The sequence below is a fragment of the Anopheles coustani genome, chromosome 2, assembly GCF_943734705.1.
Source record: "Anopheles coustani chromosome 2, idAnoCousDA_361_x.2, whole genome shotgun sequence".
Taxonomy (NCBI): Eukaryota; Metazoa; Arthropoda; class Insecta; order Diptera; family Culicidae; genus Anopheles; species Anopheles coustani.
In genome coordinates this window covers 70,913,942-70,941,471 of record NC_071289.1, presented here as the reverse complement: position 1 = coordinate 70,941,471, position 27,530 = coordinate 70,913,942, and the positions used below count along the sequence as shown (strand labels likewise).

General features: G+C 42.7%; 7 protein-coding genes across 9 annotated transcripts; 5 read left to right on the top strand and 2 right to left on the bottom strand.

The window, feature by feature from the left end:
* Positions 1-236: 236 nt before the first annotated feature.
* Positions 237-2,498, top strand: LOC131263759 (uncharacterized). Its single transcript, XM_058266015.1, has one exon. It carries the CDS (start codon positions 237-239, stop codon positions 1,437-1,439), a length of 1,203 nt encoding a protein of 400 aa, XP_058121998.1. The 3' UTR covers positions 1,440-2,498.
* On the bottom strand, positions 2,495-5,458 carry LOC131263758 (uncharacterized). Its single transcript, XM_058266014.1, has 5 exons — positions 5,217-5,458; positions 4,666-5,147; positions 4,326-4,422; positions 4,163-4,259; positions 2,495-4,095 (listed from the first exon to the last, which is right to left on the bottom strand). Exons 1-5 carry the CDS (start codon positions 5,441-5,443, stop codon positions 2,848-2,850), a joined length of 2,151 nt encoding a protein of 716 aa, XP_058121997.1. The 5' UTR covers positions 5,444-5,458; the 3' UTR covers positions 2,495-2,847.
* A 636-nt stretch (positions 5,459-6,094) lies between these two features.
* Positions 6,095-8,797, bottom strand: LOC131263562 (uncharacterized). 2 transcript variants are annotated; one of them, XM_058265775.1, is made up of 7 exons: positions 8,499-8,797; positions 8,261-8,391; positions 7,873-7,960; positions 7,704-7,800; positions 6,779-7,630; positions 6,533-6,668; positions 6,095-6,449 (listed from the first exon to the last, which is right to left on the bottom strand). In XM_058265775.1, exons 1-7 carry the CDS (start codon positions 8,708-8,710, stop codon positions 6,385-6,387), a joined length of 1,581 nt encoding a protein of 526 aa, XP_058121758.1. In that variant the 5' UTR covers positions 8,711-8,797; the 3' UTR covers positions 6,095-6,384. The 2 variants fall into 2 exon arrangements, with proteins under 2 accessions (XP_058121758.1, XP_058121761.1); XM_058265778.1 differs by having other exon boundaries at positions 7,873-7,957.
* A 2,693-nt stretch (positions 8,798-11,490) lies between these two features.
* LOC131262470 (myoneurin-like) lies at positions 11,491-14,989 on the top strand. Of its 2 annotated transcripts, XR_009178222.1 has the most exons (7): positions 11,491-12,305; positions 12,450-12,576; positions 12,646-12,742; positions 12,813-13,823; positions 13,896-14,178; positions 14,252-14,499; positions 14,728-14,989. XR_009178222.1 is itself a non-coding variant. In XM_058264479.1 (6 exons), exons 1-6 carry the CDS (start codon positions 11,567-11,569, stop codon positions 14,398-14,400), a joined length of 2,406 nt encoding a protein of 801 aa, XP_058120462.1. In that variant the 5' UTR covers positions 11,491-11,566; the 3' UTR covers positions 14,401-14,989. The 2 variants fall into 2 exon arrangements, 1 of the variants encoding a protein (XP_058120462.1); XM_058264479.1 differs by having other exon boundaries at positions 14,252-14,989.
* A 266-nt stretch (positions 14,990-15,255) lies between these two features.
* On the top strand, positions 15,256-18,442 carry LOC131267465 (uncharacterized). Its single transcript, XM_058270352.1, has 8 exons — positions 15,256-15,710; positions 15,784-15,993; positions 16,110-16,328; positions 16,428-16,649; positions 16,731-16,851; positions 16,957-17,053; positions 17,123-17,815; positions 17,878-18,442. Exons 1-8 carry the CDS (start codon positions 15,341-15,343, stop codon positions 18,073-18,075), a joined length of 2,130 nt encoding a protein of 709 aa, XP_058126335.1. The 5' UTR covers positions 15,256-15,340; the 3' UTR covers positions 18,076-18,442.
* A 674-nt stretch (positions 18,443-19,116) lies between these two features.
* On the top strand, positions 19,117-23,099 carry LOC131267467 (uncharacterized). Its single transcript, XM_058270353.1, has 5 exons — positions 19,117-19,241; positions 19,615-19,966; positions 20,043-20,350; positions 22,143-22,243; positions 22,304-23,099. The coding sequence occupies exons 1-4, from the start codon at positions 19,220-19,222 to the stop codon at positions 22,163-22,165; spliced, it is 705 nt and encodes a 234-aa protein (XP_058126336.1). The 5' UTR covers positions 19,117-19,219; the 3' UTR covers positions 22,166-22,243; positions 22,304-23,099.
* A 658-nt stretch (positions 23,100-23,757) lies between these two features.
* LOC131267464 (uncharacterized) lies at positions 23,758-27,352 on the top strand. Its single transcript, XM_058270351.1, has 5 exons — positions 23,758-24,092; positions 24,225-24,825; positions 24,949-25,045; positions 25,181-26,533; positions 26,594-27,352. The coding sequence occupies exons 1-5, from the start codon at positions 24,029-24,031 to the stop codon at positions 26,705-26,707; spliced, it is 2,229 nt and encodes a 742-aa protein (XP_058126334.1). The 5' UTR covers positions 23,758-24,028; the 3' UTR covers positions 26,708-27,352.
* Positions 27,353-27,530: the final 178 nt, after the last annotated feature.

The following is a 27,530-nucleotide window of genomic DNA, read 5'->3' as shown; positions in this document are numbered from 1 at the left end:
AACCATATTTTCGGTCGTTAGCATCGCTTAATGCTTTACGGGTGTTGTATATACACCCTGTAGATTGGAACCTTCTATACCCACCTTCCTATCACCAAACTTTGGCCAAGCCGAAGGGACGCTTGCGCTAAAAATGACAGAAATTCCTATGAGTCATCGTCATTTGCATTGATCGCGATAAATATTCCGGGGCGGTTTCGCTTCATGTTAAGTGTTTTAGCGAAAAATCAGGCAAAATGTTTCGGTTTGCAATTCTTGTAACAACAGTGTTTTTCTACCTACCATCATCGAAAGCGATCAAATGTACGGAGGAGATACTTACGCACGTGCCAACAGAAACAAACCGCTTTTGTGTCTTTCGTGATGTCACCTGGCACCGTGGCGTCGCCGAACCGGTGTTCGAACAACCCATCGGAACACGGGTCGCCTTCGTGGACTCGAATCTCACCAGCATCCCGGATAGCTTCTTCGCTCAGGTTCCACGTTTGGAAACTATGGTGGTCAACAACGCGCATCTAACACAGCTGACGATCAAAAACGGTATGAAGGAGGTGTACGCAGAAGGCAACAGCATTGGGCAGTTGCTTGTCGATGGAGGAAAATCGTTGAAGGAATTGTATTTAGGTAAAAACTCCGATTTCAAAGATCTAGCTAGCCTATCCGCTTTAGTTGGCTTGGAGAAGTTGGGCTTGAGTGAAACGGGCATTGCCTCAAGCTTGGAAACTATCGACTTTGGTGCTTTCGCGCATATGCCCAATCTAACGGTGCTGAACCTCGCCAACGACCAGATACACTATGTTGAAAATGAGAAGGCTGTCGTGCTGCCAAACCTGAAGGTGCTGGACTTACAAGGCAATCCAATTATTCCGGCAAACTTCGAGATGTCTATATTCAGAAGCCTGCCAAAATTGGAGGAACTTAACATGTACAACACATTGATGAATGAACTATCCGTGAGTCCCAATATTCGAGATGATTTACCAGCACTGAGGAAGATCAACATTGGAGCAATGAATTTAGCGTGTAAATTTATGAGAGCGTTCCTAGACGAACTGAAAGACAAGAATGTTGAGATCCTCGGAACATCTACTACAACTTCGACGCAATGTAATATAGGATACCAAGTGATGGACGGATTATGTTGCAAAAATGATGGTTATGCACCCCCGCCACCACCGACACAAAAACCGGAAGACAGACCTACCCCACCTGTAATTACGCCTACTAAAGCACCGCAACCTGTGCCAGACACACCAAAAACTTCACCGGGATCGGAAACAGGTGGAGAAGGCGGTTCTTCAACGGTGGTCATTGTATCGGTCATCTTTGCGATCATCTTGCTTATCGGGGTCGGTGTTTTTGTAGCCATATTCCTGAAGCGTAGGAATGAAGCAACCCACAAGCCAGTACCAGGCCAAGAGTCCAACGACAACCTCTAAGTTTCGTCGCGTGCCAAGGGGCAACGCTATCCCGCTAGACATTCTTAACGGTTTCTCTTTTTCGGAAACTCCTTAACGGGAAAAAAAAACTTCTCATTTCTGTATAGGCCGAGGCGGGCTGACACACAATTAGGAGCTCAAAAAAGCAATTCTACTGTAAAAACTGCTCGAAGGCTTGAAAAATTTTCAAATTTTGTGTCAGCCGGGCCCGGCCCATACAAAGTTGAGAAGTTTTTTGGTCGCACTGAGGAGTTTTTGAGCGAAACCATTAGAAATGTCTAGTGGGAGCCATTCATATTACTGCCCCCTCTTTATCTCAGGGTAAATTGCACTTTCGTATTGTTAACTTTACTCACTCCGTAACATTTTTCAACAACGATGCCTTACGATACTTTCATTATAAAAATAATTCCAAAGAATTCAATGAAAAGCGACGTTTGCAACAAATTGGGGAAGTGTACCATTTTTGTCTCAACTAATATCAGTAGAACGCTCGAGAATCTTTCGTGCTGTTTAATTAAGAACTTTTTTTTATCTGATTTAAATTATGTCTTCGAATGGAAGGAATTTACTCAACGAATTAAAGGGAACAAAATAAGAATTGTAATTCTTGAAACTGTAAAAAAAAGTTGAGCTTGCTTGAATCGTTTGAGCAATATGTTTTAGTTAATCGATTTTCAATTATTTCGTCGCATTAAAAGCAACCAACTGTTGTTTTCCAACAGATTAAACGAACTGTCTTCGAACTGTAAAAAACAAGTTCAGCTTGCAAAGTTATTTGAACTATATAAGTACATCAATATGATCCATCGGTTTATATTGATATTTGGTAATCCCTAAAATATCCCTAAATATAAATTTTTCTTAACTTTTTGAGTACAAAGTTAAAGAAAGAATATCTCATGAAAACGAATTCTTACTAACAATACGACAGTTTTCTGATGGACACAAGCATTCATTAGGGGTAGACCAAAACCGGTACACTTACTCTACCTTGCAAAGTGTGAAGAGTCATCTTAACAATTTTTGGTTAATTTGCAATAAAAACTTTTTTATCAGTGAAAACATTGCTGTCTTCTATATTTATCCGAACGATCTTTTGTACGTTTTGTCTAGAGTCTTGCTAGAGCACCATGTAAAGAAAGCAACGTGGTTGGTTGATTCGCATCCAAACACACGCACCTTCTGTCCTGATGTCGGAAAGTCTCCTCCTTAAACATGTACAATGTACGATTTACAATGAAAATAAAATATATATGAATCTATTGAATTAAAAATAACTTATTCTACTAACCCTTAGTGAAAACGTCGTATTTGATCCTCACTCAGATTGTAAGTGCTACCGCCTGTCCAGTCGACTTTAGGAAATTTTTTCAAACGGCCCTCCTCTTTCCCCCATCTCGTTCAGCTAGGAGTCCGGGTATTCATCTGTATGCTTCCGCAGCACGTGCCGCAACCAGCCTTGCTCGGAGGCCAAATACTGCTGGCACAGGTCACACTGTAGCATCGTTATGTGCTTGTCTGTGGACAATTTGTCCACCACACCAACTTCTTTCGCATGCACGTCTTCAATATGGCCTATCCACTCGTCGGCGGTCGCGAATCGTTCGCGGCAAATCATACAGGTCAACGAATTGTGCCGTTTCAATTTGATCGGCTTACTGTTTTTACCTTCACCGTCTGGAGGGAAGGAAGGTAAGGTTGGAGGGTGGTAATGTGAGGCCAACGCATTTTCGGAAGCTCTCCGGCCACGTTTTGGAGGCACCCTTTCTTCGGTTGCGTTGGTGGCGGATGTGTTTCGTTTCAATTGTTTACTAAATTCACCGAGTTTGGGCTCGGCTTTTCCGTTGCAATCGAGATTTTCCACTCGTTTTAACGATTCTATATCCATGGCCTGCGTGGGAATCTTTGTCTTAGGTGTATTTTTAGTCTCCTGCTTTTGTTGGTGCTTTTGCCGATCTTCAAACAGTCTCGCGTCGTCATCGTCCTCGTCGTCGCTGTCGTCGTCTTCGTCCTCGTCTTCTTCGTCGTCGTCCTCGTCGTCATCATCGTCATCATCGTCATCATCGTCATCGTCGTCATCGTCGTCTTCGTCGTCGTCTTCATCGTCTTCGTCGTCATCGTCAACCAATTTTTTTCCACGATGTCTACGATCATGCTCATTATCGTCATCGTTGTCGTCATCATCATCATCATCGTCATTGTTTCGGGTATCCTCTACATCTGAGCGCAACAGATCATCGCCAATGTTCGACGACACCTCGGTTAGCGCATCCAATTCATCTCCCGCTTGGTCACAAGACGATCGTCTACCGGAGAGACTTGGTCCTCCGTGGACTGCTGAAGATAAACTATCGGTCCGCGAACGAGCAGCCCTTCGTTCATTTGGGTTTTTGCTCGTTCCTTCTTCGTCGCTCCCTGTTGGTCGTTTGACGGCTAGTTTTCCTGTTTTTTCGCTCCAGAATCCGCGTATTTTTAACTGCATTCCGCACCGCAGCACCTCATCCAGTAACTCTTCCGGAACATGCGAAAAGCCAGTGTACATGTATTCCAACAGTATTTGCATGACCTTATGAGAAATATCCGGTGGAAGAACCAGTGATATCGTTCCGACCGTTGCGACTGGTTTCAGTTTTTCAAATATATTGGAAAAATGCTACGAAAAAAACAGTAACATTGTAGTGTTAATTTGTATAAGTCGAAGACACTTCAACAGAGCTTACCGGACTAAAATTGGCCAAAACAAGTCGATGGGCCGGTATCGTAAATATTTCACCATCATGACAGGTAATGATTGAAACGTCGGTGTATAATTGATTGCTAAAATGGGACCACAATCCAACCAGTTGATCAAACAAATACTCAATAAATACTACTCTGTCATACCTGTATAAAATACGTAGAAAATCCTCGATAGTTTCGTAGCGATAAGTGCTCTTCAATTGATAAAGTTTCCCTTTCTGAGATGATGCAAGTAATTCAGCTAAAAATAATATATTATCGGTATAAGTTGAGATCAAATATGTATAGATTTTCATAAAAGTTAAAACTTTTAAAATCGAACAAAAACAAAGTATAATTAAATACGAACTAAGCAAATTCTACTCAGCTTCCACTTTGACCGAGCCACGCATGCTTTCATAACGAATATTCGTGGAGAATCAAACAATTGTCCAACGCAAATGAACATCAAAGATTTCAAACCGAGAAAAAAATGTTTGCGTACCTTCAACATTCACGGATGCCTCTTTTTCCCTGTTGTCAACATGCTGCGTTTCATCATGCGTGCTGGAACGTTCGGCCCTCGGTGATTCTTCCCTCGGTTCAACATCAACGTCTGGTTCGGATGGTTCCTTTATCACTTCTATGGGTGATACCTCAGGAAGCGGCTCCTCAGCTAGCTGCTCATCGGCCATGTTCTCGTCTTCAAGTTGTTCCGATGGCCAGTCATCAATCTCCGATCTTCCCTCTTCAAACTGCTCTTCGAGATGTTCCTCATCGGATAGTTCACCTTCCTGTACAAGCACTCTTTCATTCTCCTCCAAGTCCAGCGTGTCTTCATTCATATAATCCAGCTCAAGGTATTCGGACATGTCGTACAGCCTGGGCTGGTTTGCTGGTACTGTGTACTCATAAAATTGAGCCATCTTACTGAAATATGGCCACTGAGATTGCCTGCCTGTCATATACTGAGCGATTGCTTCCTTCCTGAAACAAAGACAAAAAAAAGCAGATTTATGCTACATTCTGACCACAAGGCCAACCACTCCACCTTACCTATACTTCCCAGCTAAATTGTGGAACCGTCCACGGATATCTTCCATGGACGCGGTCCAACCAATCATCGCTAAATCCTCGATAATTTTGGCGTATACCTTGTCGTGTCCGCGAGTATTCGTTTTCAGCTCTGGGTAGTATTTGCCCCAGAGCTTAATCAAATGCTCCAGCATGGCTTGGGTCCACCGATTTTTCTTTTTAATTCTAACGTTTTCTTCAGCACTCATTATTCGCTAAAATTGTTTCACTAATTTTAAATTATAGCGCAAAACTCGCCGCAAGTAGTAAAACAAAACAAACAATTCACTGTCCCGACATGAATGGCACTTGAAAGACGCTATGTTTTCGAGCACCGCGATTTGACAGCAGAAACATGGCACAGGGTGGTTCATATGGTAAACAAAAATGGTTGTGTAGATTTACTTTCTTTCAATCGTAGAGAATGTAGAATGGTGAAAAATGTTGATAATTTAAGCAATGAAGAATAATTGCACAGGGATAAACAATGATTACGGACTTAACGAATTTAGTCACGGAGAGTATTTTTGTGGGCAATCACGATATTCCGTACTACAGCCAGTTACGCCGTTTGGCAACACTGACATCCACACAACATGATTGCATTGAAAACAATTACAAATTGGTTCCTAAATTCATTGTTCCTCATAGCAAACCTTTGCTAAAAATGACCGTTAGAAAGTTTTAATTGTTTTCGAATTAATGGCGATTAGAACTTTTATATTGCAAGATTAGGTTACATCAGGATAGAGCCCAATGCTTGCAAGATGCCTATAATTCTAAAAAAAAAAAAAGAAAAAGATTCAAAAGAAAGGAAGGCTCCCCTTCTCATTTCATATCAAATCCAAATACTCTTTTATCGTGAATCAAATAAAATTTATATTTCGAAGACAGTTGTGCATGAGTCTGTCCTACTCTAGATACATTTTTAGGTTGTAATGCTTAAATCTAGTGCTTTGTAAAATTATCTACTCGTAACTTTTGTTTAAATCTGTTGTTAGCCACTGTTCTAGAGAAGCAATTTTCATAGCCGTTAAAAACGTAGGGAAATAATGAGTCAACTTATAAGAAATTCTTTAAAATGGAGTATATAAAAAGTGGTTCGAGGTGATCTTTCTTCTGCGCGTCTTGCACGTCATGTAAATGTCCATTACTCTGCAGTGTTTGTGGATGCGATGGAGCGAACTTTGCTAATACTGGGCAGCAGGTCGGCTTCTGTTTGGTAAAAAAAAAACAAGAAACAATATGATTTTCAATGAAGGATCATCAGGGCAATAAACCATTTTGTGCAATCATACCAGCCAGCTGTGCCATTTGTTGTTCCAGCTCCCCGGTACGATCATTGTGCGCTTGCATGACATGCTGTGCCCAGTCAACGGCAGACAAAAAGAACTTCCCACAAAAATCGCAGCGCATATTAGTCAGCGGATTTTCCTGCAAGAGAACAAAGCAAAAAACAGCATATTATTAGAAGGAAACGTATTGGGCCATCACCATTAAATGGAGACGATAAAACAAGTGCCTCTGAAAGACCGTTTGCTCACATCTTCGGTTAGGCGGCTTCGTTTACGCAGTACTTCCGTGGGATCACCATGAGAACTAATGATGTGTTGGAGTAATTCGTCGGTATTTCCAAAGCATAGGCTACATAGATCGCAGACGAGTGATGATACGGTCGGTGGTGGCTGCGTCGACGAGTGCGATTGCGGTTGACCTTTCTCAATCGCCATCGATTGCAACGGTTGCTGCTGGTTTCCGTCTTGAGTATCATTCGACTTGATAGCCTCCTCCGGTAGAATCATAACGTCTTCGTCCGAGTCGTTATCATCGTCCAGGTCGTCCCATTCCGTTGGTTCTTGCTTCACGTCGGACATGCTGCTACTGAAGAGCGCTGCCGCACCGTGAGCCATCGCTCGCATCGAACTGGCGTGCAAATCCCGCTGGATCGCTGCTATAGCGAGCCGTTTTTGTTCATCCAGAGAGTCCAGAGCCGACGTCCCCGAATCAGAAGCCACTTCCGAGTGGAGATCGGTTTGCAACGCTGGCCTGTTAGCCGCATGCGGTCGGCTAGATTCGCTGGTATCTTGCGATGAGGTACCTGGCTGGCGGTTATGCACTTTACGAGGTTCCACGCCAGGTGTGCGACGCTTTTGACCTGCGCCTGAGGTTTGCTGGATGTTGGGTGTCGTCTTATTCTCGCTCCAAAAGCCGCGAATCTTTAGCAATTCGCCGCTGCGAAGAACTTCGTCTACATTGTACTCCGGAACGGACGACTGACCGGTGTACATGTACTGCATTAGGATTTGCATCGTCTGGTGGGAAACGCTCGCCGGCAGCACGATGTAAGTATTCGAGTTCTGGGGAACATTCAGTTTTTCGAAAATGTTTGCAAAATACTGAAAACCAAGAAAAACCGATTTTAACTTTAGCCTTTGCCTGATTGCCAATCGTCTTGCGGACGATGCTCACCATACTGAAGTTTCCCAACACCATTCTATGTGCCGGAATGGCGAATGTTTCTCCTTCATGACAGGTAACTAGAGTTACATCCGCGTAACGAGGATTGCTGGAAAATAATAAGAAAGGATTTTTAGTGTTAGCATTGGCCGAAGTAACAAAAAATATTATATTTACTTACAAATACAGATCGGTGAAAAAGTTATCAATGTTTTCTTGCCGATAGTTGCATTTCAGCTGATACACCTTCGACCGGCTGTCCGGAACTTCTGACACGGAGAAAAAAAAATAACGATAATAATAATAGTTAGATAAATAATAATACCTACAATTTCATATCATATGGAGTAATCAAAATGCTCGAAATAAAATTTTTGGAATGTGGTTCCAATTCAATATAACTGGAACAGGTGCAATGAATAAGAATACTCTTCCACGCTAAAGCCGTGTTACCCGGCCTACTGAAAAGGGGGTCATTAAATATGACATGCTTTGATGCGTGAAGAACAATGGCATACACTATGCTGTCCCATGCAATCTGTATCGCGCTAGCACAACATTTCACTCACCTTCCATGCTTTCCTCCTGAGTTTCGTTAGTTTCGTCCAGCGTAGTGTCGTTGCTTAGAATGTTGTGAATTTTATTAAACAGTGGCCATCTCGAGGGTGACCCACCAGACAGCGTTAGCATCGACTCTTTCCTGTGAATGCACGAGTAATTAGGCATTGTTAATCGATCTTACGTTGGATAATTGTCTGGATCAGTGCGGCCAACGAAAACACCGTACTATGCATCGCCAGTAGGTACCTGTACTTAGCCGAAAGGTTATTGATCCTTATCCGAATATCTTCTACCGTGACCTTACAGCCACTTTTCTCTAGCTTATGCTTCATTTTCACGAAGACGTGGTCATTTCTTCGGCACGACTTTAGCTCACGGTAATGTTCGGCCCACAGATCGATCAGCAGTTCAATCTTAGAAATAGACCATCGGTTCTTTTTCTTCTTGTACATTTCCATGTCGGCGACAATGCTACAATGAATTTCACACTTCTGCAATTCTTTCTTCACTAATTATGCTCTTTTTTTGTCCCACGCGTAGTGGCTTCCACCTTCTCCGAACCAAGCGTTGGTACAACATAAACAAAATATGCAAACTGAACGATTCGTCAGTCCACTGACAATCGCTCGACACTGCTGTGTAGGTTCGAACCGATCCGGATTGGACAGAAAGTTTGTGATTCCCAGAATTTCCTCAAAGTATTGCAGGTATAGTAGCTTAAACGACAAAATGTAGCGAAATGATAAGAGATTGATTATGGAAAGTCTGTCAAACAAATTGTAAAGTTATTGAATAATTGTTTCGAGACAATTTTAGTTCTTTCAACAAGCAATGTAGCAGACCGAGTCTTAAGCGTTTTCTCAACACAGGGTGGTACAGAACAGAACTTGCCTTGACACTAGGCGATCAAATGAAATCAAAATGCTTACTGTGTTAAAGAAAAAAACAAATACAAGAAAAGGGTTTTCAACGTAGGAATTTCATTCAATTTTAGTTTTTTCCTCCTCTCAACTTATTACTGTTATCATACCACAGGCCAACAAAGTACTGCATCTTCATTTTACCATTCATCTTAAAATATAAACATTTATTCAAATCTTTCAACGGAGGCATCCACCCCACCTTTGCACTCATCTTTTCATCTCAAAAGAAAATATTATTCTCTGTTGTTAGTTCTCTCTCTCTGTTTATTATGATACCAACGCTTCGGATCCCTGCGAGTGGCACGCGGGAGGTCTAGTGTGCATATCCTGTTTGATACTGTGGTCTGTTTGCGATGGAATTAAGGCGGGATTGGTAACTTATTCTCTAACTACTGCCGGTGATAGTGCTTCCAAAGGATCTGTGCGAGATTTAAGTCCTTTCACTAATTATAGGTCAGTATAAGTATGGTTATGAGGGAGGGGCAAAACGGTGCTACAAATGTGGGGAACTGTGCAAAGCAGTGTATTGCGAGGAACATTATGACCGGCATTATTTCCCTTATTCATTTATATATTTTGTAGTCGTTTTAACTAAATTTTATGAAAAATCAGAAGCATTTGAACCTATCAACACAGTGTGCTGATAGCTTATCAGTATCCGTAGCTGATGGGAGGGACGGAGTTTTATTTCCTTTCTAGTACAACCAAGAAATGGTTCTCAACAGCTGCACACTCATCCCTTTCGTAAATACATTTAAAATATGTATTAATTGAGCATAAAACCCGAATGTGATTGTGCTAATTGAATAAACTACAGATTGTCTTACTAGTTGGCCTAGCCCCCGAAAATTGTTTTGCGAGACACCCGCGTTCGCAATGCGTCAGGCGAAAGTAATCGATAATCAATCGATATATCGGCGCGATGTGGCTAAACAAGTTTGGCGAGAAAATAACAAAGCCACCAGGCACACTCCTGTTCTCCACTCAGCCATCGGTTGACTGGATACTACAAGTACCATGGATAAAATGGGTTGTTTAATCAATTTCATGCAATTAACACAGGAAGCAACGGAAGTAAAACATCGAAATAACTTCGTGACATATTTTGGTCGTATGGCAATATTAAGTTATAATGATCAAATAATACTGTAGTAAAGTTATCATACGAAATTGAATTTACCATAGAATATCAACTATTGGCAGTGACGAAATATTTGCCAAACGCAGAAAAACTCTTTAAAATTGCTATTTTGTTACGCCGACCGTTAGCAAGGAGAAGTTGAGTTTGCTTGTGATTTAAAATAAAAACGTCGAGCAATGTTTATCATGCTTTGGCAATCTTTATCATCAAGTGAAAATCCTGAAAAGTAGGACTAGAAACAAACAATTTTGTATTGAAAATCACAATTTTCTACGAAAGATTCATATTTTTTTGTTTTTTATTCGAATGAATACGATCGATCCTAACTGTCAATTTTCATTCACGCCAACGGTTCGGTTCCTTTCAATTCTTTTTGTTTTCATCTGTACATGTGTTTTTACATGTCTGGCTAATTATAATTATACTGTAGTACAAGAATTCGCATAAGCTATTTGTTGGTTATGTTTTAGTGTGTTTAATTTTTTGATGCACCTGGTCATCATTCCGCTAGCTTGATGCCGCAAAAAGAGTTAATTTGAGCTCTTCGCGCCTTTTATAATTAAACAATGTATTCTATAAACCCAAGCCGTTTATAGATTTAAAAAATCTTTAAAAATAGAAAAGTTATGCGTCTCAAAAATCGGTCAAAATGACCGCTAAAAAGCAATATAGGGGTGGTCAACTTGGTTCTCGGATCTGATCGGCAGAAAAATCTATTTTTTTTGTTTTAGGTGTAGCTTTGGATTTTAACAAAGGGCTTGTTTTGAGAATACATTTTCAGCCTTTTTTGAGTCACTGAGTTTTGATCGCTAATATGTACTCGTAAAACGCAAATCGCAGCGCTCTCGAAGCAAGAACATCCGGATTCAAGTAGCTAAGTAAATAGTCAAAGAGCTGTAAACAATGAGCCAGTTACTCCGTGTTAATAAAAACAAGAAGTTGCCCATCTCCAATCATCCCATTCTGTCAAAATAAAACAGGAGAATCCAAAATCCAAGCAATTGTGGAAAGTTCTTCATTCGACGACTCAAGTTTGGTTCGCGGTAGTGCGATTTGGCTGGCAACGCGTTGAAATCGATCATTATTCAAAATAAGTGAGACTTTTGCTCATAATCGGGCATTGGCAAAGCAAAAACAATTTACAGTGGACCCACGGTAACGGGATTGAGCGGAAGGTGCTGAAGGAAAGCGATTCGTATCATTGATTGTATATGGTGTTTACGGTGTTTCGGTTTAGTTCGTAAAACAAAATGAGCTGTGCAAAACCGTCCCCGTTTCACTGCATTGTTTGCACGCTGGCAAAGATACCGTTCACTTCACTGAGCAAAGAGAGCCAGCAGAGAATCGTACGGAATGGACGGCCAACGGCACAGATGCCCCTTATGCGGGCACGGCACGTACACATCGACCTGGCCGAGCACGACTGGATGACCGGGTGTGATCGAGAACAGAAGCTTTACTGCTGGCCCTGCCTGCTCTTCAACACCTCTGAAGATGATGTGTGGGGGAAACGAGGAATTTCCTACTTTTATTGTCTAACTTCCACGAAACTGAATCACGTGAAGGAAGCGTCGCATCAGGCGAAAAATAAAACCCTGAAACTGTGGATTCAAACGGTCGCTGACATGAGTGATAGCAGTGATGAGGAGGATGTAGAATGCATACCTGAGCTAAATTTTTTGAATGAATCCGCATCTGATTTGGAGGAAGAGATCGATGTAAAACCGAAGGAAGAGCTGTTGAATGCAGGCATGTCCGTTTCGCGTGATCCGGTTGTGCCGAAAACCGGTCAAACGTCAGCAGAAAGTGATCACGAAATGGTGGCGCACAATATGCAGCACGATGTCCTTGTTACGGCCCACGATGTTGTTACGACCCCCTCAACAAGTCCAATAACAGTTGCCGAAAGTAGTCCTACAAGTAGCCGTTCCTCAACCACTGCTAAACCGCGCTGCAATACCGAAACGGATTGTTTTGCGCGCTTACATCGTACGTACTTCACTTCTTAAAAATATCCATCTAATATCTAAATCATTTCAAGGCACCCGAATGAAAGTTATCAACGATCTCCGGTAACGGACTTATCAGCAGGACGATGTTGATCAATTGTTTTCGCTATTATTTCCATCACAGAAAACACGCCACCGGAACGAGACGTCCAAAGAATGTCACAAATGGCACCAAACCGTACCGAGAAGTATCAACTAAAATGGGTTTCACATCAACAGAACATAAATGTATCGTTGTCGAATCTTTACAAGTGAGTCAAAATATTTGTGAGCTTAAACAAAGCTCTATTCTTTTAATACGCTGCGATCATGTTTTTCAGAAATGATCGTTACGCCGATGTAATGCTACTGACCTGCAATGGGGATGAGAATTATACGATACCTGCGCACAAGCTCATTCTTGGGACTTCCAGTTTGGTGAGGAACAAATGCTCAATTCCATAGAAAATTTGATTGCATTGTAATGGTTTGCTTGTAAATTTAACAGTACTTTGCAAACATCTTCGATAAGAACTCCGTACCATCGAATGCAATACCCTACATAGTTCTTCCTCCTGATCTTACCTATCGTTCGATGCAAGTATTGCTTCAGTACATGTACACCGGGGAATCGACTGTCTCAAACGAAATTCTAAAGGAGGTACTGCGTGGTGGAGAAATACTAAAGATTCATGGACTGTGGAGGAACGAATGTGCTAAAACATCTGGCACGGATGGATACGTGGGAGAGTCCAACGTACGGTTCGTCAGCCCGGTCACCGTAACGCTACCAGCACAACAGGCATCCCACAGCACAGTTCAACAGAAACCGTCGCAGGCTACTCCGTTGATACAAGTAAATCGCGATGTCGCAATCGATCCGGCCAGAAGGAGACGAGCAACATCTACGGAAGGCGCGAGGTTGCGGACAGTTTCTGTTCAAAATCAAGAAAACTCGAGTCAGCGATTTGATCACTCAACGCAAGGTGAAGGTGAGGATGATAGCTTGCAGCAACGATTGCAAGGCACGTCGCATGAGAATCGCTACTGTCAACGAAATTATGTCGATAAACAAAATCCTGGCAATGATAATAATGTGGAGAAAAGATCTGCTAACGTTGAGACCACACAGGAACCAAACAGTTTACCGCAGGAATTGTGCATTCTAAACGTAAAGGCGGAACCGGTTGAGTGGAGTGATCTTCACGCGGGAGAATTGGTTCTACCTGAAAGTTCAGAAGCACCTGGGAAAACCGATGAAGCTGCAAAAAGAAATGGTGACCAGCTCGATTCGCGAACAGAAGTTAAATCTGAAGGGTGTGACGACGTTCCTACGGATAATGCGGAATCATCGTGGATACAATCCCCATCCCCATCCACAGAACCACTAACGTACTCTCCGCTAACTTGTGAGCTTTGCAGTGAAACGTTTACTATCCCCGGCGAATGGGTCCGTCACATCGAGGGTCATAGCGAAACGGCACAAAATCGACCGAAACGACGCCGTCGAACGGAAGAGGTGAGCTTACGAATATTGAGTGTTTAAATAGATGAATAATTCGTTCTTCTCTCCCTCTCACGCTCTCTGTAGGCCACGGATACCGATGAAACGGCCACATTAAGGTGTGATTTATGTGCGACATATTATTTTACGCCCGCCGATTGGGTCCGCCATATACAGAGCACGCACACGGAAACCGAACTGGCCGCCTCGAACAACCGCGTTCTTCCAGGACGTCGTACAAAAAGTCGCAGATCGTCAACAGCCGCTGCTAGCGATGCGACCACATCGGAGCAGGAGAAACAATGCACTGTTTGCAAAAAATCATTTCCTTCGTATGCTAGTATGGCTATCCACAAACGAACTCATACCGGTAGGTAGGAAATGTTTCGTCAACGGAATGCAATTGTATAACGATTGTCTTTTGGTTTATTACCTTGATGCAGGCGAAACACCATTTCACTGCGAAATATGTAACAAGGGCTTCAACGTCAAATCTAACTTCGTTCGGCACATGCGGACACTGCACAATCAGCAGGACGACTTGGAGTCAATGTCATCACAAACCGACCGTGAAAGTTGTAGCTCTGATTAAGTCGATGGCTAGTGCTCAATCTGTTCTGGTTTAATGGCACTACCTGTACTCTCAGCGTGTTCTCCTTAACGACCATCGGCTGCGATTAACCCTGCAGAGGTTTACTAGATGGGGGTCCGCGACAACCGAGCGGTAGCGCCGGTTAGAAAATAGGCCCATGAGCGCCGGGGCTCACCACCTCGACGGCGTGGGTTCGAATCCCAACCGAGACCGGACCCTCCCCTGTACGAGAGGACTGACTATCCACGTACAACAGGGAAACAAGTCTCGTAAGCCCTTAACGGGCAGGCATGACCAAGAGGTCGTTACGCCAAGAAGAAGAAGAAGGTTTACTAGACTTTTTGCGATTTTCGATAAGGACACCATGCCAGGTACAGAATGCAGTCGTTACCTGTTGTGCTTATCCTCTTTCTTATTATTTGATTGAACTTTTGGACTAGACTTTGTTTATAGATATACTATAAACAACAGAAATGGCTGATGAGGATCATTTTAAAAAGGGGTATAGTTTAACCAGAATTTGTATACATGTAAAAAGATTTCTTCATTGTGGGTATTGATTGAATAAACTAATGCTCCGTAAATCAACGTTAAATCGCGTATTCTTCGTTTTATTACTTAAGGATGGATTATCCCAACGTACATATTCAAACGAGGGAAATGTTCGAAATGTTTCACGACTGCCGTTGCTCGTTGCACCTGCCAAAACAAAAGAATTGCTTTGTTCCGATAACCTTGGCCTAATTGTTATCTTCCTGTAATGTCAAATTAGCAAAACATGCAAAGCAACATCAACATCAAAATATAACAACAGAGTTTTGCCCGATCAGTTCTCCGTGAAAAGTAATCGTACATTACAGAGAATAAATAAAAATATTTGTGTGAGAATTGTGTCGTGTAAGCTAGATAAAACATTCCTTGTTACAAACCTCTTTCAATCATGGCGGTCAACAACCCCATCTGGAAGTATTTCATTCGGACGGACAAACAAAATTTAGCAACATGTTTGTACTGCGGCAAAAACATAGCGTTCACGAAAGGATCCTCGTCCAATCTAAGGCGCCATTTGGGGAATAAACATCCAACATATATGCAAGTTGTAAATGATACGCAAAACATTGCCGACGGGCAAGGTAAAGCCAACAAAAGCATTGAACTCCCATCAACGTCGCAAACGCAAATTATATCAGAAGTGAGACCCTCTGTAGACGCGTTCTCCAGATCTTCGGTAGGCCCATCCATATTGATGAATCGCTCCCAAGTTATATCCGAAGTACAGGAAACATCGAATGCACCTATCGATGGACCATGTATGTAAATACTTCATTATCCCATGGAGGTACTTTTTCTAAACACGAATAATTTGATTTTTTATAACATTAGCAAAAACCAGCCCCATTTGGAGTCATTTTTCGCGTAGCGGAAATGGGGTGACTGCGAAATGCCATCACTGCCAAAGGGACATTGTGTACTCGAGGGGTTCAACATCCAACCTGAAACGACATTTGGTGAAAATTCATCCCTCAATCTTTGTGGACTGTAAACAAGTAACTTCGATACGCGATGAAACGAATGAGTCTGTCCAAGCAACAGGTACGTTGTATATCCCACCATTACGCGTGTACGCTAATTGTGTGTTCAATAGGTGGGACAACTGAATGAACCTGGACTGGGTAACTTAGCCGAATGATGCTTTATTAAATTTTCAGTAAGAAAGATTCCACTAAGGCCTAGTTCAATTTGGGAACATTACACTCGAACGGAGAAAAAGAATGTGGCCAACTGTAAGCACTGTCGAAGGAATATTAAATATTCGGGAACATCGAACCTCAAACGACATTTACAAATCAAGCACCTTAAAGCCATCATGTACATGAAGCGAATGTTTGCTGCGCGTGATGCATTAACCGAAGTTGACGACAGACAAGGTATGTAGGAAACTAGTATCAAACGATAAAATAGTATTATTCTATTGCAATAGTTTAGCAAAACATTTTTAATGTTCTTCTACGTTTTAAAACAAATAGCATCCTCGTCCACAACGGCTTCTATTTGGAAGCACTTTACAAGCATTGATAATGGGATATCTGCAGAATGTGTGTACTGTAGTAGCAAAATTGCTATGACGAATGGTTCCTCTTCCAGTTTGGAGATGCATTTGGTTCAAGAACATCCAAATATAGAAATGGTCACGGAACAGTTATCATCTCCGCCATCATCAACACTCGACGAAACCTCCTATAAACCAGGTATGTATCCAGATATTCCATGAACGATGTGATGTGTATGATAAAACTATACCATGATTTTGACGATTCCTTCAAAAACAGCACCGACATCATTCGAACCAGCATTGTCGCATACAACGTTACGGAACGATACTGAAGAATATAACCTCAAATCGCATTCGCATCCGCAGGACATAAATGCGTCGCTCGCAAATCTCTACAGGTGAGTAGTTATGGTGGAGATACAACGTATGATAAATTCAAATATAATATGAATATGATAACGTTGATAAATTCACGTATGTAACGGTTTTGCTGCATGTTACAGAAATGATCGCTACGCCGACGTAATGCTGTTGACCTGCAATGGGGAAGAGAACTATACAATTCCTGCCCACAAATTCATTCTTGGGTCTGCGAGTTTGGTGAGAGAGAAATTATCGATCGCTTTGACAAATAGATTGTGTAATACTTTGTTTTTATTTATATAACAGTACTTTGCAAACATATTTGATAAGAGCATCGTACCATCGAATGCAATGACTTATATAGTACTGCCTCCTGATATCACCTATCGTTCGATGGAAGTATTGCTTCAGTACATGTACACCGGAGAATCGACCATCTCGAACGATATTCTAAACGAGGTATTGCGTGGTGGAGAAATACTCAAGATTCGTGGATTCTGTGCAAACGAGAGAGCACAGATCTCTCGCACCGGTGGGTACACAGGGGGATCTGGCATCAATAAACAAAATTCCCAAAACATCCACCCTCGGCAGAACAACCAAATACAGCATGCAATGGAAAAAACCAAAACACCTCCATGCACTATCCAAGAACATCGCAGTACCGCGGAGGAGTTCAATTTAATGGATGTGAAAATGGAAAATGTTGAGTGGAACGATTATGACGCCGGTGATTTAGGACCCACTGACAATGAAGTGCTGCCAATGGGAGCAAATAGCAGAGAACTGGTTATTTCGGAGGCTACCATTAAATTAGAAGATTGTACTGCCGAAGATTCAAGATCACCATTGCCCTCTACGGACCAACCAACATTCCAAGGTTCACTGGCTTGCGAGTTGTGTAGTGAACGTTTCACTACCCCTAGCGAGTTAGTACGGCACATCAAAGTTCATAGCGAAATGGTTCAATATCATCCATCAAAACGACCACGACAAGAGGTAAATAACCAGTAAACCGTATATAAACAATCGCTAATTTTTCTTCTTCTTTCCTTTTATAGGGAACCAGCAACGATGAAACAGCTCCGTTAAAATGTGGTTTGTGCTCCACATTTTATGCAACTCCAGCCGAATGGATACTTCATTTACAGAATACCCACACGGAAACAGAACTGGCTGTTTCAAGTAATCGAACTTTGTCACCAAAAACTCGTCCATCTCTGTCTCGAGAGGACAGGACAGGACAGGAAGCATCGTGAAGTGACGATGAACCTTGTTAAAGTGGAAACACAAGCTAGACACATACCAGTCTTCTTAGATTCCGCACAATTGATATTTTTTTTCTTTATTTTGTGGCCTCGACTGTATTAGTAGGATTTTCGTAGATGATACTCTTATCCAGTGTCATGCGCGTAATTTTGTGGGTCAAAGCATTCAAAATTAATGTAGGAAGTGCATTGACAATGATTGCATTCCCACCTGAACTGGAAAGCAATTCTGAATTTCTAAGAGGTTACTCTTTATTCTGACGCGGCTTTCTATAACCATGATACTAATTGCATGCTTTTTTCAATCAAATAAGTAAAATATGAACAGTTTAATAATAAGTGTGTGTTAGTAATCGACCATTCGACCATATTGTTCGTTATTTGTAGAATGATCTTATGATGACACGCGACGTAACTATCCTATACGTAATCACTAAAAATTTATCGACCTACATAGCCCGGAGATGCACGTGATGACACCGAGCTCTCGAAAATGCCAGTAATCAGTTACGTATCCTTAGATATACTACCAAATGTATGTCTCGTCCTATCGCATAAAGGATTTGGTTTGTTTCTGCAAATTATTCTGTTGTATTCTCACATTAGTTTCGAATACTTTATTCCACAGTTACACATTTACAATTCAAATTTTACCATTCGAAGCGACGCGCTTTTCTGTTCTACATATACACCTTGCGCTGAATCAATCAAACATATATTGACGTGCACCGCGGTGCACGCGCGTCTTCCCAGGTGACAAAATTGACGGTTATTTTTGAAAAATGCAGTGAAATTGACCTAAATCCCATCGATGCTTGAATGTATGGGTGCGGAATTTCGTATCGCCGTGTACAGACACGGACTGATGAATGTTTTCTTCTTGTACCTGTTTCTAAAATGGCTGTGCATCAGTTTTGAGCTGTCATTTGTGTTTTCATTCCATATCGCGACTTTGTTTCTTTCGGACTTGTTCAACGTTAATAAAAGTTTATCAACTTTATTAAGCGAAATGTCTACGCAGGACAACAGGAAAAGTGGTAAAATATACAGAAGGCGCATTAAACAGCAAGCTGAAGTAGATTTTGATCAACTTGAAGACGAGCAGGACGTTTGCCCAGGGCCGAGCCGGATTGTTATGATGCAGGCTGTCGAAGTTGGTAAGTCAAATGATGTTTTATTAATTTAATTCTGCCGTGTTTCTGCGATTTGATTAGGATTTTGATTTGATTTTGAATTTGATTGATTGAGGAGAAACTATGTATTGTGAAGAATGATCAGTGAGCTCAAAGCTCGATGCATGTGCAATGTTTCGAAACCGTTTTGCATATGGATAAATCGCGTATGTTCCGTGAAGTGTTGACTTTGTGCTTCATGAGCTCTTCATATTCGGTTCGTGTAATATATGCGAACGCAGTGGTAATGTGGTAATCAATGCGTTGTGATGGATTGTTATAGTCGAATGTGTATTTACGTCTAGTAGAAATATGCCCACGCTCAAAACCATTAATTTATGTTTTGTTTTACTTTTAGAATCAAGCACCAGAAGCGATGAAGGAATGCACGACTTGGGCACAGAATCGGACTATGGAAATGTTCATGCCGCAGAAGAAGGGGTTGAGCGCGAATATCGGAATGCTCATGACTGCAGCAATCACGAGGACGTGAATGATTGTTTACGAGACTGGGCAGTCGATCACGAGGAATCCCGCGCATCGGTTAATGAAATATTAGCCATCTTTCGCATAAGAACGGATTATGAGCTGCCCAAAGATGCGCGGACATTGATGAAAACCTCCACCAGCATTGGACAAGAAATTGAAGCGGTTGCTGGTGGAGAATATTGGTACAAAGGCATAGAGAAGGTTCTACGCAACTATTACCGGTGAGTGTTTTGATTATCATTATTTTTTGTTGAATTTCGTTGTAATTTGTAACATACCTTTTCTTTGCTGTTTAAGATCAGCGACACCCGAAACGGATCGTATTTCGGTGCAGGTGTCGGTCGACGGACTTCCTTTGCATAAAAGTTCCTCAACACAGGTTTGGCCGATATTAATGAAGATGGAACAAATACCAGAGGCTCCGATTATGATGATAGCTATGTTTTGTGGATCTTCTAAACCGAATGACCTGGAACCCTTCTTAAGGCCGTTTGTTGTTGAAGCGAATGAGCTGAGCCAACGAGGCATTCAGTTTGGAGATAGGAATGTTCACTTCAATATTCGGGCAATCATCGCCGATTCACCAGCTCGGGCGTTTTTAAAAGGTAAGTAAGTCAGCACAACTTAAAGGGTAGTATATAGATGTTTTAATTTGTTTGATTTCCTATACATAGCTGTAACCAGCTTCAACGGACTCCATGGCTGCTTGAAGTGCTCGTGTGTTGGACAGTATTCAAAACAACACAGGAAAGTAATTTTTGATTCTGTTGGAGCTAACCCCCGGACAGACTCTGGTTTTAGATCCAGAGAATGTCCAGAGCATCATCAACGCTGGCGATCGCCACTTGAAGATCTCGTAAACTTTGATATTGTTGAAGATGTTGTAGTCGGAGATCGTCTACATTTGATAGATTTGGGTGTAACTCGTAAGATTCTGCGAGGTTTTTTGGACGGGAAATTTAAAAATCTTCCCCGTTGGTCTTTTCAAGCCCAAAAACAAGCTTCTATAGCTTTACGTAAAATGAAGCTCCCGTTTGAGGTGCATCGTAGAATGCGGGGATTCAAAGATTTGAAAGATTGGAAAGGTACGGAATACCGATCTTTTCTTCATTACGCTAGTCTGGTAATCCTGAAAGACTTAGTGAGTGAATCGACTTTTGATCACTTTTTGTTGTTTTTTTGTGGTGTTACGATTTTGTCATCTTCTTACCATTACAAATATTGGCCTAAAGCTGGCGAGTTTCTGGAAAAATTTGTGAACGAATTTGGGTCAATTTATGGCCGTGAACATTTAACGAGCAATGTCCACAACATCCAACATGTGGCTGCGGAAGTTTTTAAGTTTGGACCTCTCGATGATTTTTCATCATATTGTTTTGAAAATCATCTGCAAAAAATTAAGCGTTGGGTGAGATCGGGATTCAGATGTGCAGTACAGGTTGCTGCTCGATCAGAAGAAAAGGCCAACCGGGATGTTGCTGGCAGGAGTAGTGTACAGCGGTATCCCAAATTAACCATAAATCGTGCTGGCATATACGTGAATACGCACTTTTTACTTCGACCAACATTTAGAGACCAGTGGTTTTTGTCAAAACAAAATGCCGTAATCAAATTCAGGAAAGTGCTACGAAATCCTCCTTACACTATTTTTGGTATACAGTTCCACTTTGCGATAGAAATGTTTAATTTTGAGCTAGACTCGAGACTAGAAGATGACTCTGATTTGCTATTTTCATCTACAAACTTACTTATTTATGAAGTTAATGAGGCAATACCAACAAAGGAAGTACAAATATCAGTAACACACATTAGATGTAAGTTAGTTGCAGTTCATTCACCGTCCCAACCTGGAACAACATTGTTATTTCCCCTTCTACATACTTTACAACCAAACTAACGAATATTAACAATAGACAGTCATGTAACTTTCTCAATATGTAACGTCAATAATAGCATTTATCACGGAAAATAGGAACATTTATTATTGCATTGCACTTGGGTAACACAGATTGTCGTTTATAATTATTAAAATATATCTATTGTTTCTTAACTCTACGGTTATGGTTTGCCTTGCATGTACTTTTCCGCTGCCCTGTATAGTTTTTAAAGCTACTCTTAGCATTTTTTAACTTGCATTTTATAAACTTCTCTACATCTATATCGTTAACTATAAATTTATCATTTGCACCTACATGTCGAAACAGTTTTAATACATTTATATAGCTGTTGAAAGCAATCTTCTTATGATCTTTTCTACCACCCATCCAGCTACATTCGACTAGAAAGCCTCTGTCGAACAACAAACGCAAAGCGTCGTTCATTCGATTTTTAGCATCACAGCAAACTATTCTTATATTTAAATGTTGACTTATTCTGTTAAAATTTTCTTCTTCACAGAGTTGTCTGTCGAATTCGTCTAATTGTTCTAGAGTCCTAATCGTTGGCAGGACGATCGCAGAACTTTCGTCCCGTGATGTGCAACACCTATGGTCTGCGAGGTAATCCGTTTGAGATCGAAGGTTGCCAAGAGTATTTTCTAGTTTGGTTAATTTTTTTAGCACCGTTTGCTGGAATTCCTTACATCCATGTTGTCCACAGTTTGCGCTCGACGATACTTCGGACGATGTCGCAACGGGTTTAAGCGTCAATTGGACGGGCTGTGTGGATGGTGGACGAACAACGATGAATGATGATGGTGCAGCAGGTTTCAACAACAATGGCTGGGTGTTGGAAGGTGATGAAACTGCAGCGTTTACTTTCCCGAGGATGTTATTTCTGGAGGATGGTTGTAGAGGCTGTGTTTTTTTAAGCGGGACAGGACGTACTAGCCGGAATGATGCTGGTAAACCAAGCTTGGCTATTATTTCCGATGATTGTGTCGACGAGGAAACAGGTCTGATCTGGGGCAACGGGGCAGGACGTACTAGCCGGAATGATGCAGGTAGACCCAAGTTTGCAATTAGATTTGATGCTTGCGTCGCCGAGGAATGGAATACTGTTGGAGACGGCGATCTGATCATCGGAAGGTACTGAGCAGCCTGTGAAACAGGACCAGGTCTTCTCTGTGGTAGCGACACAGGAAGTACAAGACGAGCAGCACGATTTGGTGCAGGTCCACTGGTGATGTTTGGTGGTGCAGCGATTGCGGTGATGTCGGATTCCAGCTCGTCGGGGAAGATTATTCTGTAAACAAACGTAAGTTAAACGTTAACATCTTATTTTTGTATATGTTTACTTAACTATATTTACCTTTTCGTCTTATTTTTTTCCATACTACGAATTGCGAGAACACGATACACGAAAAGAAAATATTCCAGAGCAACTGTACTAGTCGTTGAATAAAACGGATATGAACCTTCGAATATATATTTTGTTTTGATTTGATGGCTGTCAGTTCCGGAGTTGGGATGGAAGGGTTCAATTTTTAATAGTAAGGATCGGATCAGTGCACCCACGGTGGGTTCATTTTTCACGCACACACTTGCAATTTTGGTTTAATAAGACTGCTATTAATCTTCTATGCAGCCCCTTTCTAAGCCTGGCGAAAATTATCTAAATCGTGTTTTCTGTCACTTGGGATTTTTATTGTGAAACATTTCACCGTTGATCCTGACGGAGGTTTGTGTAAAAAGCAGGTTGAAGCATGGAACTTCGTAAAATTAATTAATTCAATTGAACGGAAACAATGTACGGTTATGAGTTTGGTGAACAGAAGGTAATGGTTATTAAAGGTCCTTTAGTGGCACAGAAAGTAGATTAACTGAATAACATCAACATACATGACGCAAAGACTATGTAGTAAAAAAGCCCTCAACGTTGTTTGTAAATAAAGTGAGATGCTAATGCCAAAACTATAGCGATGCAGTGTATAGCTACATATAGACCTTCCTCTTGCATACACTTTGGGTAAAACCATCACCGCTCGCGTTACGTACGTCAGAGCTGTACTGGGGGCGTTATTTACGATTCGGGTAGAAAAGATTCTCCTGTAAAACCATTGTTTGGTGGATAAAGTAGTGCTTCTCTCGACCATTGATTGGCAGTAAAGTTTACCTGTGACCGTGAAAGTTATTTTCCGATCGGAAGAAACCCTACCAACGCTTCTACTGCGGCAGGTGGAGCAGTGAAATCAGAGTGCGTGAAGTGAAAAGTGTGTTGTCATCAGATCCTTGAACGGTGCTCGGATTTTCCCTGGGAACGTGCGTTCTAGAAGGGCATCAGTTTCTTCGAAAGGAGTGTTTGTTTTTCCCATTCCAACGTCCCGCAGCATTCGGTGACCTGGCATGGATGAAGAAAACAGTTGGTCAAAGGAGGAGGTCCAAGATTTGATCGCCATCCTGAAAGAAAGTGAGTTAATGACGTCGCGTTGTTATGGTGGCTTGTGAAATTGTGTTGCTGACAAATCGGCCCACCTGATACGGCTAGCTCAAGGTACGCGGTGTGATAACCAACGCTGATGCTTGTTTTCATTCGTTGCAGGACAAATACTGTGTCAACCGGAGGGTAAAAAGTCTCGCGCACTGGACACGTTCAAGGTCGTGGCGGACGATCTGCGTATCATTGGGACGTACCGCACGCCGGATCAGATCCGAACAAAGCTGCGCACATTGCGGAAGCAATACTTCAAAGCGTCCCGATCCCGCAACAAAAATGCACACCGTGCCTGTGCCTACTTCCCGTTGCTGCACGATCTGTTTACCGACGCGCAAAAGAAAAGGGACGCTAAGGAAGCGCAGGCTGAACTCAGCCACCAAAGGCATCAGCAGCGGCAAGAGAAGAAGCATCAGATGGGAAACGTCACCGGGACGAACTATCACTCACGATCGTCGACGATCCGGAGTGTAAGCGGTAGCAGCATGAGCAGCATGCCGAGCCCACAGTCCTACCACAATGGTTACGATCACCATCAACATCATCATTACCAGCGTCACAAGTACAGCGCAAGCATACCATTCGGTGCGAATTACGACATCAATAGGAGACACGTTTCGCCGGTGCGACAAGTGATACCGGACAAGTATCACCTGAAGCTGAACGAATATCAGCCAAATCTGAACAACTCGTTGGCAAATTTGTGCAAGTGAGTAGCGTTTGTCACGTTTCGAACGGTGGTGGCCGCTCGAAGAAGAAGTCTTCAATCAATCAACCAATCAACCGACCGTCGATCAACAAACGCAATCAACCTTTCTTCCGTTCCCCACAGAAATGATCGGTATGCTGACGTATTGTTGTTTGTCTGCAACGATGAAGATACCATCGCCATTCCGGCACATAGACTTATCCTGGGAACGTTTAGCTCGGTAGGACTTTTGTTTTTGTTTCCCTTTTTCCCCGCTGCAATGTCGTACAACTTCCCGGTGAAAAAGTTTCATCATAAATGTTCCATATTGTTTTTTTTCTGCCCCCTTTTATCGGGATGACTTTCTTTCTTTCAGTACTTTGCAAATGTGTTCGAAAAGGCGAACCTGCTGTCGCTGCAAACCATACCGATCGTGTTGCCTCCGATGATAACACGCTCGGCAACGCACTGCCTACTACAGTACATGTACACCGGTGAGGCGATCGTGCCGGCCGAAATGCTGGACGAGGTGATGCAGTGCGGCGAGCTGCTGCGTATCTATGGATTCTGCAAAAAGATGGCACCGAGCATGCTGTCCCAGAAGGGCCATCCGGGACTCGTCTCGATGCCGCTGGTTTCGGTGACGAAAAATCTCAGCATGGACCCGACGCCACCGGTCAGCAATCCGCGGAAGCGCAAGAACACAATCTCCCCCCGACCGACGCCATCGCCGACACCAACACCGTCGCGTTCACCCACGCCCCCGCCGTCAGTGGATTCCGGACGCGGTGAAAAGACACCCCCGGCGACGCAGCCGACGATCGTTCCCGAAAAGCCACTGCCCGTACCTGAGAAGCAAGCCGAACCCGTTGTGCGCCCCGCAGAAAAGTCAGTCACACCTCCGCCGGAACAAAAAGAACCGAAGCAAGAAATCGGGGACGATACGGCGCATGCCAAACAGAGTCCGAGCGTGCAGCTAAATGTGACGACCGAACAAAGAAAGCAAACGGCCATCGATGGTGACGGACAGACGGACAAAGAGAAGGAAATACATGAACCCAGTAAAGAGAAAATGGTCTCGAAGACGGAGAAGCTGCCGCCGGCGGTGGTGCCTCCACCGCCTGTTGTAACAGCTCCCGAGACGCCACATCCCGATACTCCGCCATCGATGCCACCATCGCCGGCCTATTCGCGTACCTCCCGAGCCCCCACGCCACCCTGCCCAGCATCGCCCCCGACACCGATATCGATACCTCCGCCAACGCCGACGCCCGCGCCAGCACTGAGTCAACGCAAGTCACCCGAAAAAATCCGTTCCCCGCCAAGGGACATCATCGAGGAGCTGGACAACATGGTTACGCTGACGTCTGATGAGTCGATGATGGAAATCGTAACAAAATCTCCCGGCTCGAGGAATTCGCCCTTCAGCACCCACACGAATAGTCCGATCGGTACGAACGATGAGAACGGCTCGAAGCTGGAAGCGCTGATCGAGTTCGACTACGACGAGCTGAATCTACCCAACACATCCATGGACGATCAGCCATGCGTTGATCTGGACAACGAGGACGACGACCATCAGCTAGGAACGCCGCTCGATCAGCTAGTCTACTCCCGATTGAACTGTCAGCTATGCCACGAATCCTTCACCACGCCGACGGGCTGGGTACAGCACGTGTCGGGCCACTGCATCATGGACCAGGGTTTGGTAAAACGGAGACGCATCTCGGTAAGGCATTTATCGCGAACCGTGCTTGAATGAGACCGCTAATGTACCTTTTCTTTGCAGAGCAACGATGGCAACTCGCTCGACTCGGCGTTTCGGTGCGACATGTGCTCGTCCTATTTCATATCGGCGTACGACTGGCAATCGCACGTAGCGGAAGCGCACGAAGGAGCCTAAAACGGGCTGACGTTCGTTTCCACCTACACCCTCCCCCCTCAACTGATGTGCTGATTCATTTCGTCACAATTTTAATCTATAATTCACGTAACGTAAACGGTAGATGTTGATAAATAGGCTTTATATAGGAATCAAACAAACAAAAGGCTACGAAGAAAGAGAGTGAGAAGGCGCTAGATATATATATTTCAATTTGTAATGCTTCCTGTGGCAGCGTGTAGCACGGGAAATCTGTAGAGGATTGGTCTCTTTAGGAAGGAAAAAAATGGTTCGGAGCCGTGGAACTCATGGTTCGGAATTAACAGTTGCGTACGACCTCGATCGCCTCGATGTACGGCCGAGCTTTTGAACATTTATCAAAACAGCTCAACCTTAGCCCCGCACTTTTAAATTGACCAAAATTAAACTTTAACGTTAAGAATAGAATCATAAGTTTAGTTGCTTTGAATTATTTTGTGAAAACATTTGCTGAAGATTTCGTTTTTCTTCTACGTATTTAGGTGTAAACGTGCGTGTTTGATCTTTTATTTAATGAACTATTTTACTTAGTATCGATTATTGGCGACGGATAACAATTGCATCCAAAAAGTGTAGATCAAATAATTGTGAGATAATTTCTTTTGAAAACATTCAAAACCGATCCTACTAAGTTTGTCTCATTTCACTGACGGGATCTATTTATGGGAACCATTTTTGCCAGGGACGACGTAAATCATTTGAAGAGTAATTTGTCATTACCTAGCGTACTTTCATACTCTGGGTTGGTTTAAGGATTGTCCGCGAGCTAGACTTTGACGATTCCTGCTCTGAGGCCGTACGTCGA

Excerpts from the sequence above, each read along its gene's own strand:
- LOC131263562 (XM_058265775.1), bottom strand. The coding sequence starts at position 8,710 with ATGGAAATGTACAAGAAGAAAAAGAACCGATGGTCTATTTCTAAGATT. Across the intron at positions 7,961-8,260 it reads TCAGGAGGAAAGCATGGAAG|AAGTTCCGGACAGCCGGTCG; the intron begins GTGAGTGAAATG and ends TCTCCGTGTCAG. Across the intron at positions 6,669-6,778 it reads GAAGCCGCCTAACCGAAGAT|GAAAATCCGCTGACTAATAT; the intron begins GTGAGCAAACGG and ends GTTCTCTTGCAG.
- LOC131267467 (XM_058270353.1), top strand. The coding sequence starts at position 19,220 with ATGATGCAGGCTGTCGAAGTTG. Across the intron at positions 19,242-19,614 it reads GATGCAGGCTGTCGAAGTTG|AATCAAGCACCAGAAGCGAT; the intron begins GTAAGTCAAATG and ends TTTTACTTTTAG. Across the intron at positions 20,351-22,142 it reads AGCTCGGGCGTTTTTAAAAG|AGTTGTCTGTCGAATTCGTC; the intron begins GTAAGTAAGTCA and ends TCTTCTTCACAG.
- LOC131263759 (XM_058266015.1), top strand. The coding sequence starts at position 237 with ATGTTTCGGTTTGCAATTCTTGTAACAACAGTGTTTTTCTACCTACCA.
- LOC131262470 (XM_058264479.1), top strand. The coding sequence starts at position 11,567 with ATGAGCTGTGCAAAACCGTCCCCGTTTCACTGCATTGTTTGCACGCTG. Across the intron at positions 13,824-13,895 it reads GACGCCGTCGAACGGAAGAG|GCCACGGATACCGATGAAAC; the intron begins GTGAGCTTACGA and ends CGCTCTCTGTAG. Across the intron at positions 14,179-14,251 it reads CCACAAACGAACTCATACCG|GCGAAACACCATTTCACTGC; the intron begins GTAGGTAGGAAA and ends ACCTTGATGCAG.
- LOC131267465 (XM_058270352.1), top strand. The coding sequence starts at position 15,341 with ATGGCGGTCAACAACCCCATCTGGAAGTATTTCATTCGGACGGACAAA. Across the intron at positions 15,994-16,109 it reads TGAGTCTGTCCAAGCAACAG|TAAGAAAGATTCCACTAAGG; the intron begins GTACGTTGTATA and ends TTAAATTTTCAG. Across the intron at positions 16,650-16,730 it reads CGAAACCTCCTATAAACCAG|CACCGACATCATTCGAACCA; the intron begins GTATGTATCCAG and ends CTTCAAAAACAG.
- LOC131263758 (XM_058266014.1), bottom strand. The coding sequence starts at position 5,443 with ATGAGTGCTGAAGAAAACGTTAGAATTAAAAAGAAAAATCGGTGGACC. Across the intron at positions 4,423-4,665 it reads GGCATCCGTGAATGTTGAAG|CTGAATTACTTGCATCATCT; the intron begins GTACGCAAACAT and ends TATTATTTTTAG. Across the intron at positions 4,260-4,325 it reads TTTCTACGTATTTTATACAG|CAATCAATTATACACCGACG; the intron begins GTATGACAGAGT and ends GTCCCATTTTAG.
- LOC131267464 (XM_058270351.1), top strand. The coding sequence starts at position 24,029 with ATGGATGAAGAAAACAGTTGGTCAAAGGAGGAGGTCCAAGATTTGATC. Across the intron at positions 25,046-25,180 it reads TCCTGGGAACGTTTAGCTCG|TACTTTGCAAATGTGTTCGA; the intron begins GTAGGACTTTTG and ends TCTTTCTTTCAG. Across the intron at positions 26,534-26,593 it reads TAAAACGGAGACGCATCTCG|AGCAACGATGGCAACTCGCT; the intron begins GTAAGGCATTTA and ends TTTTCTTTGCAG.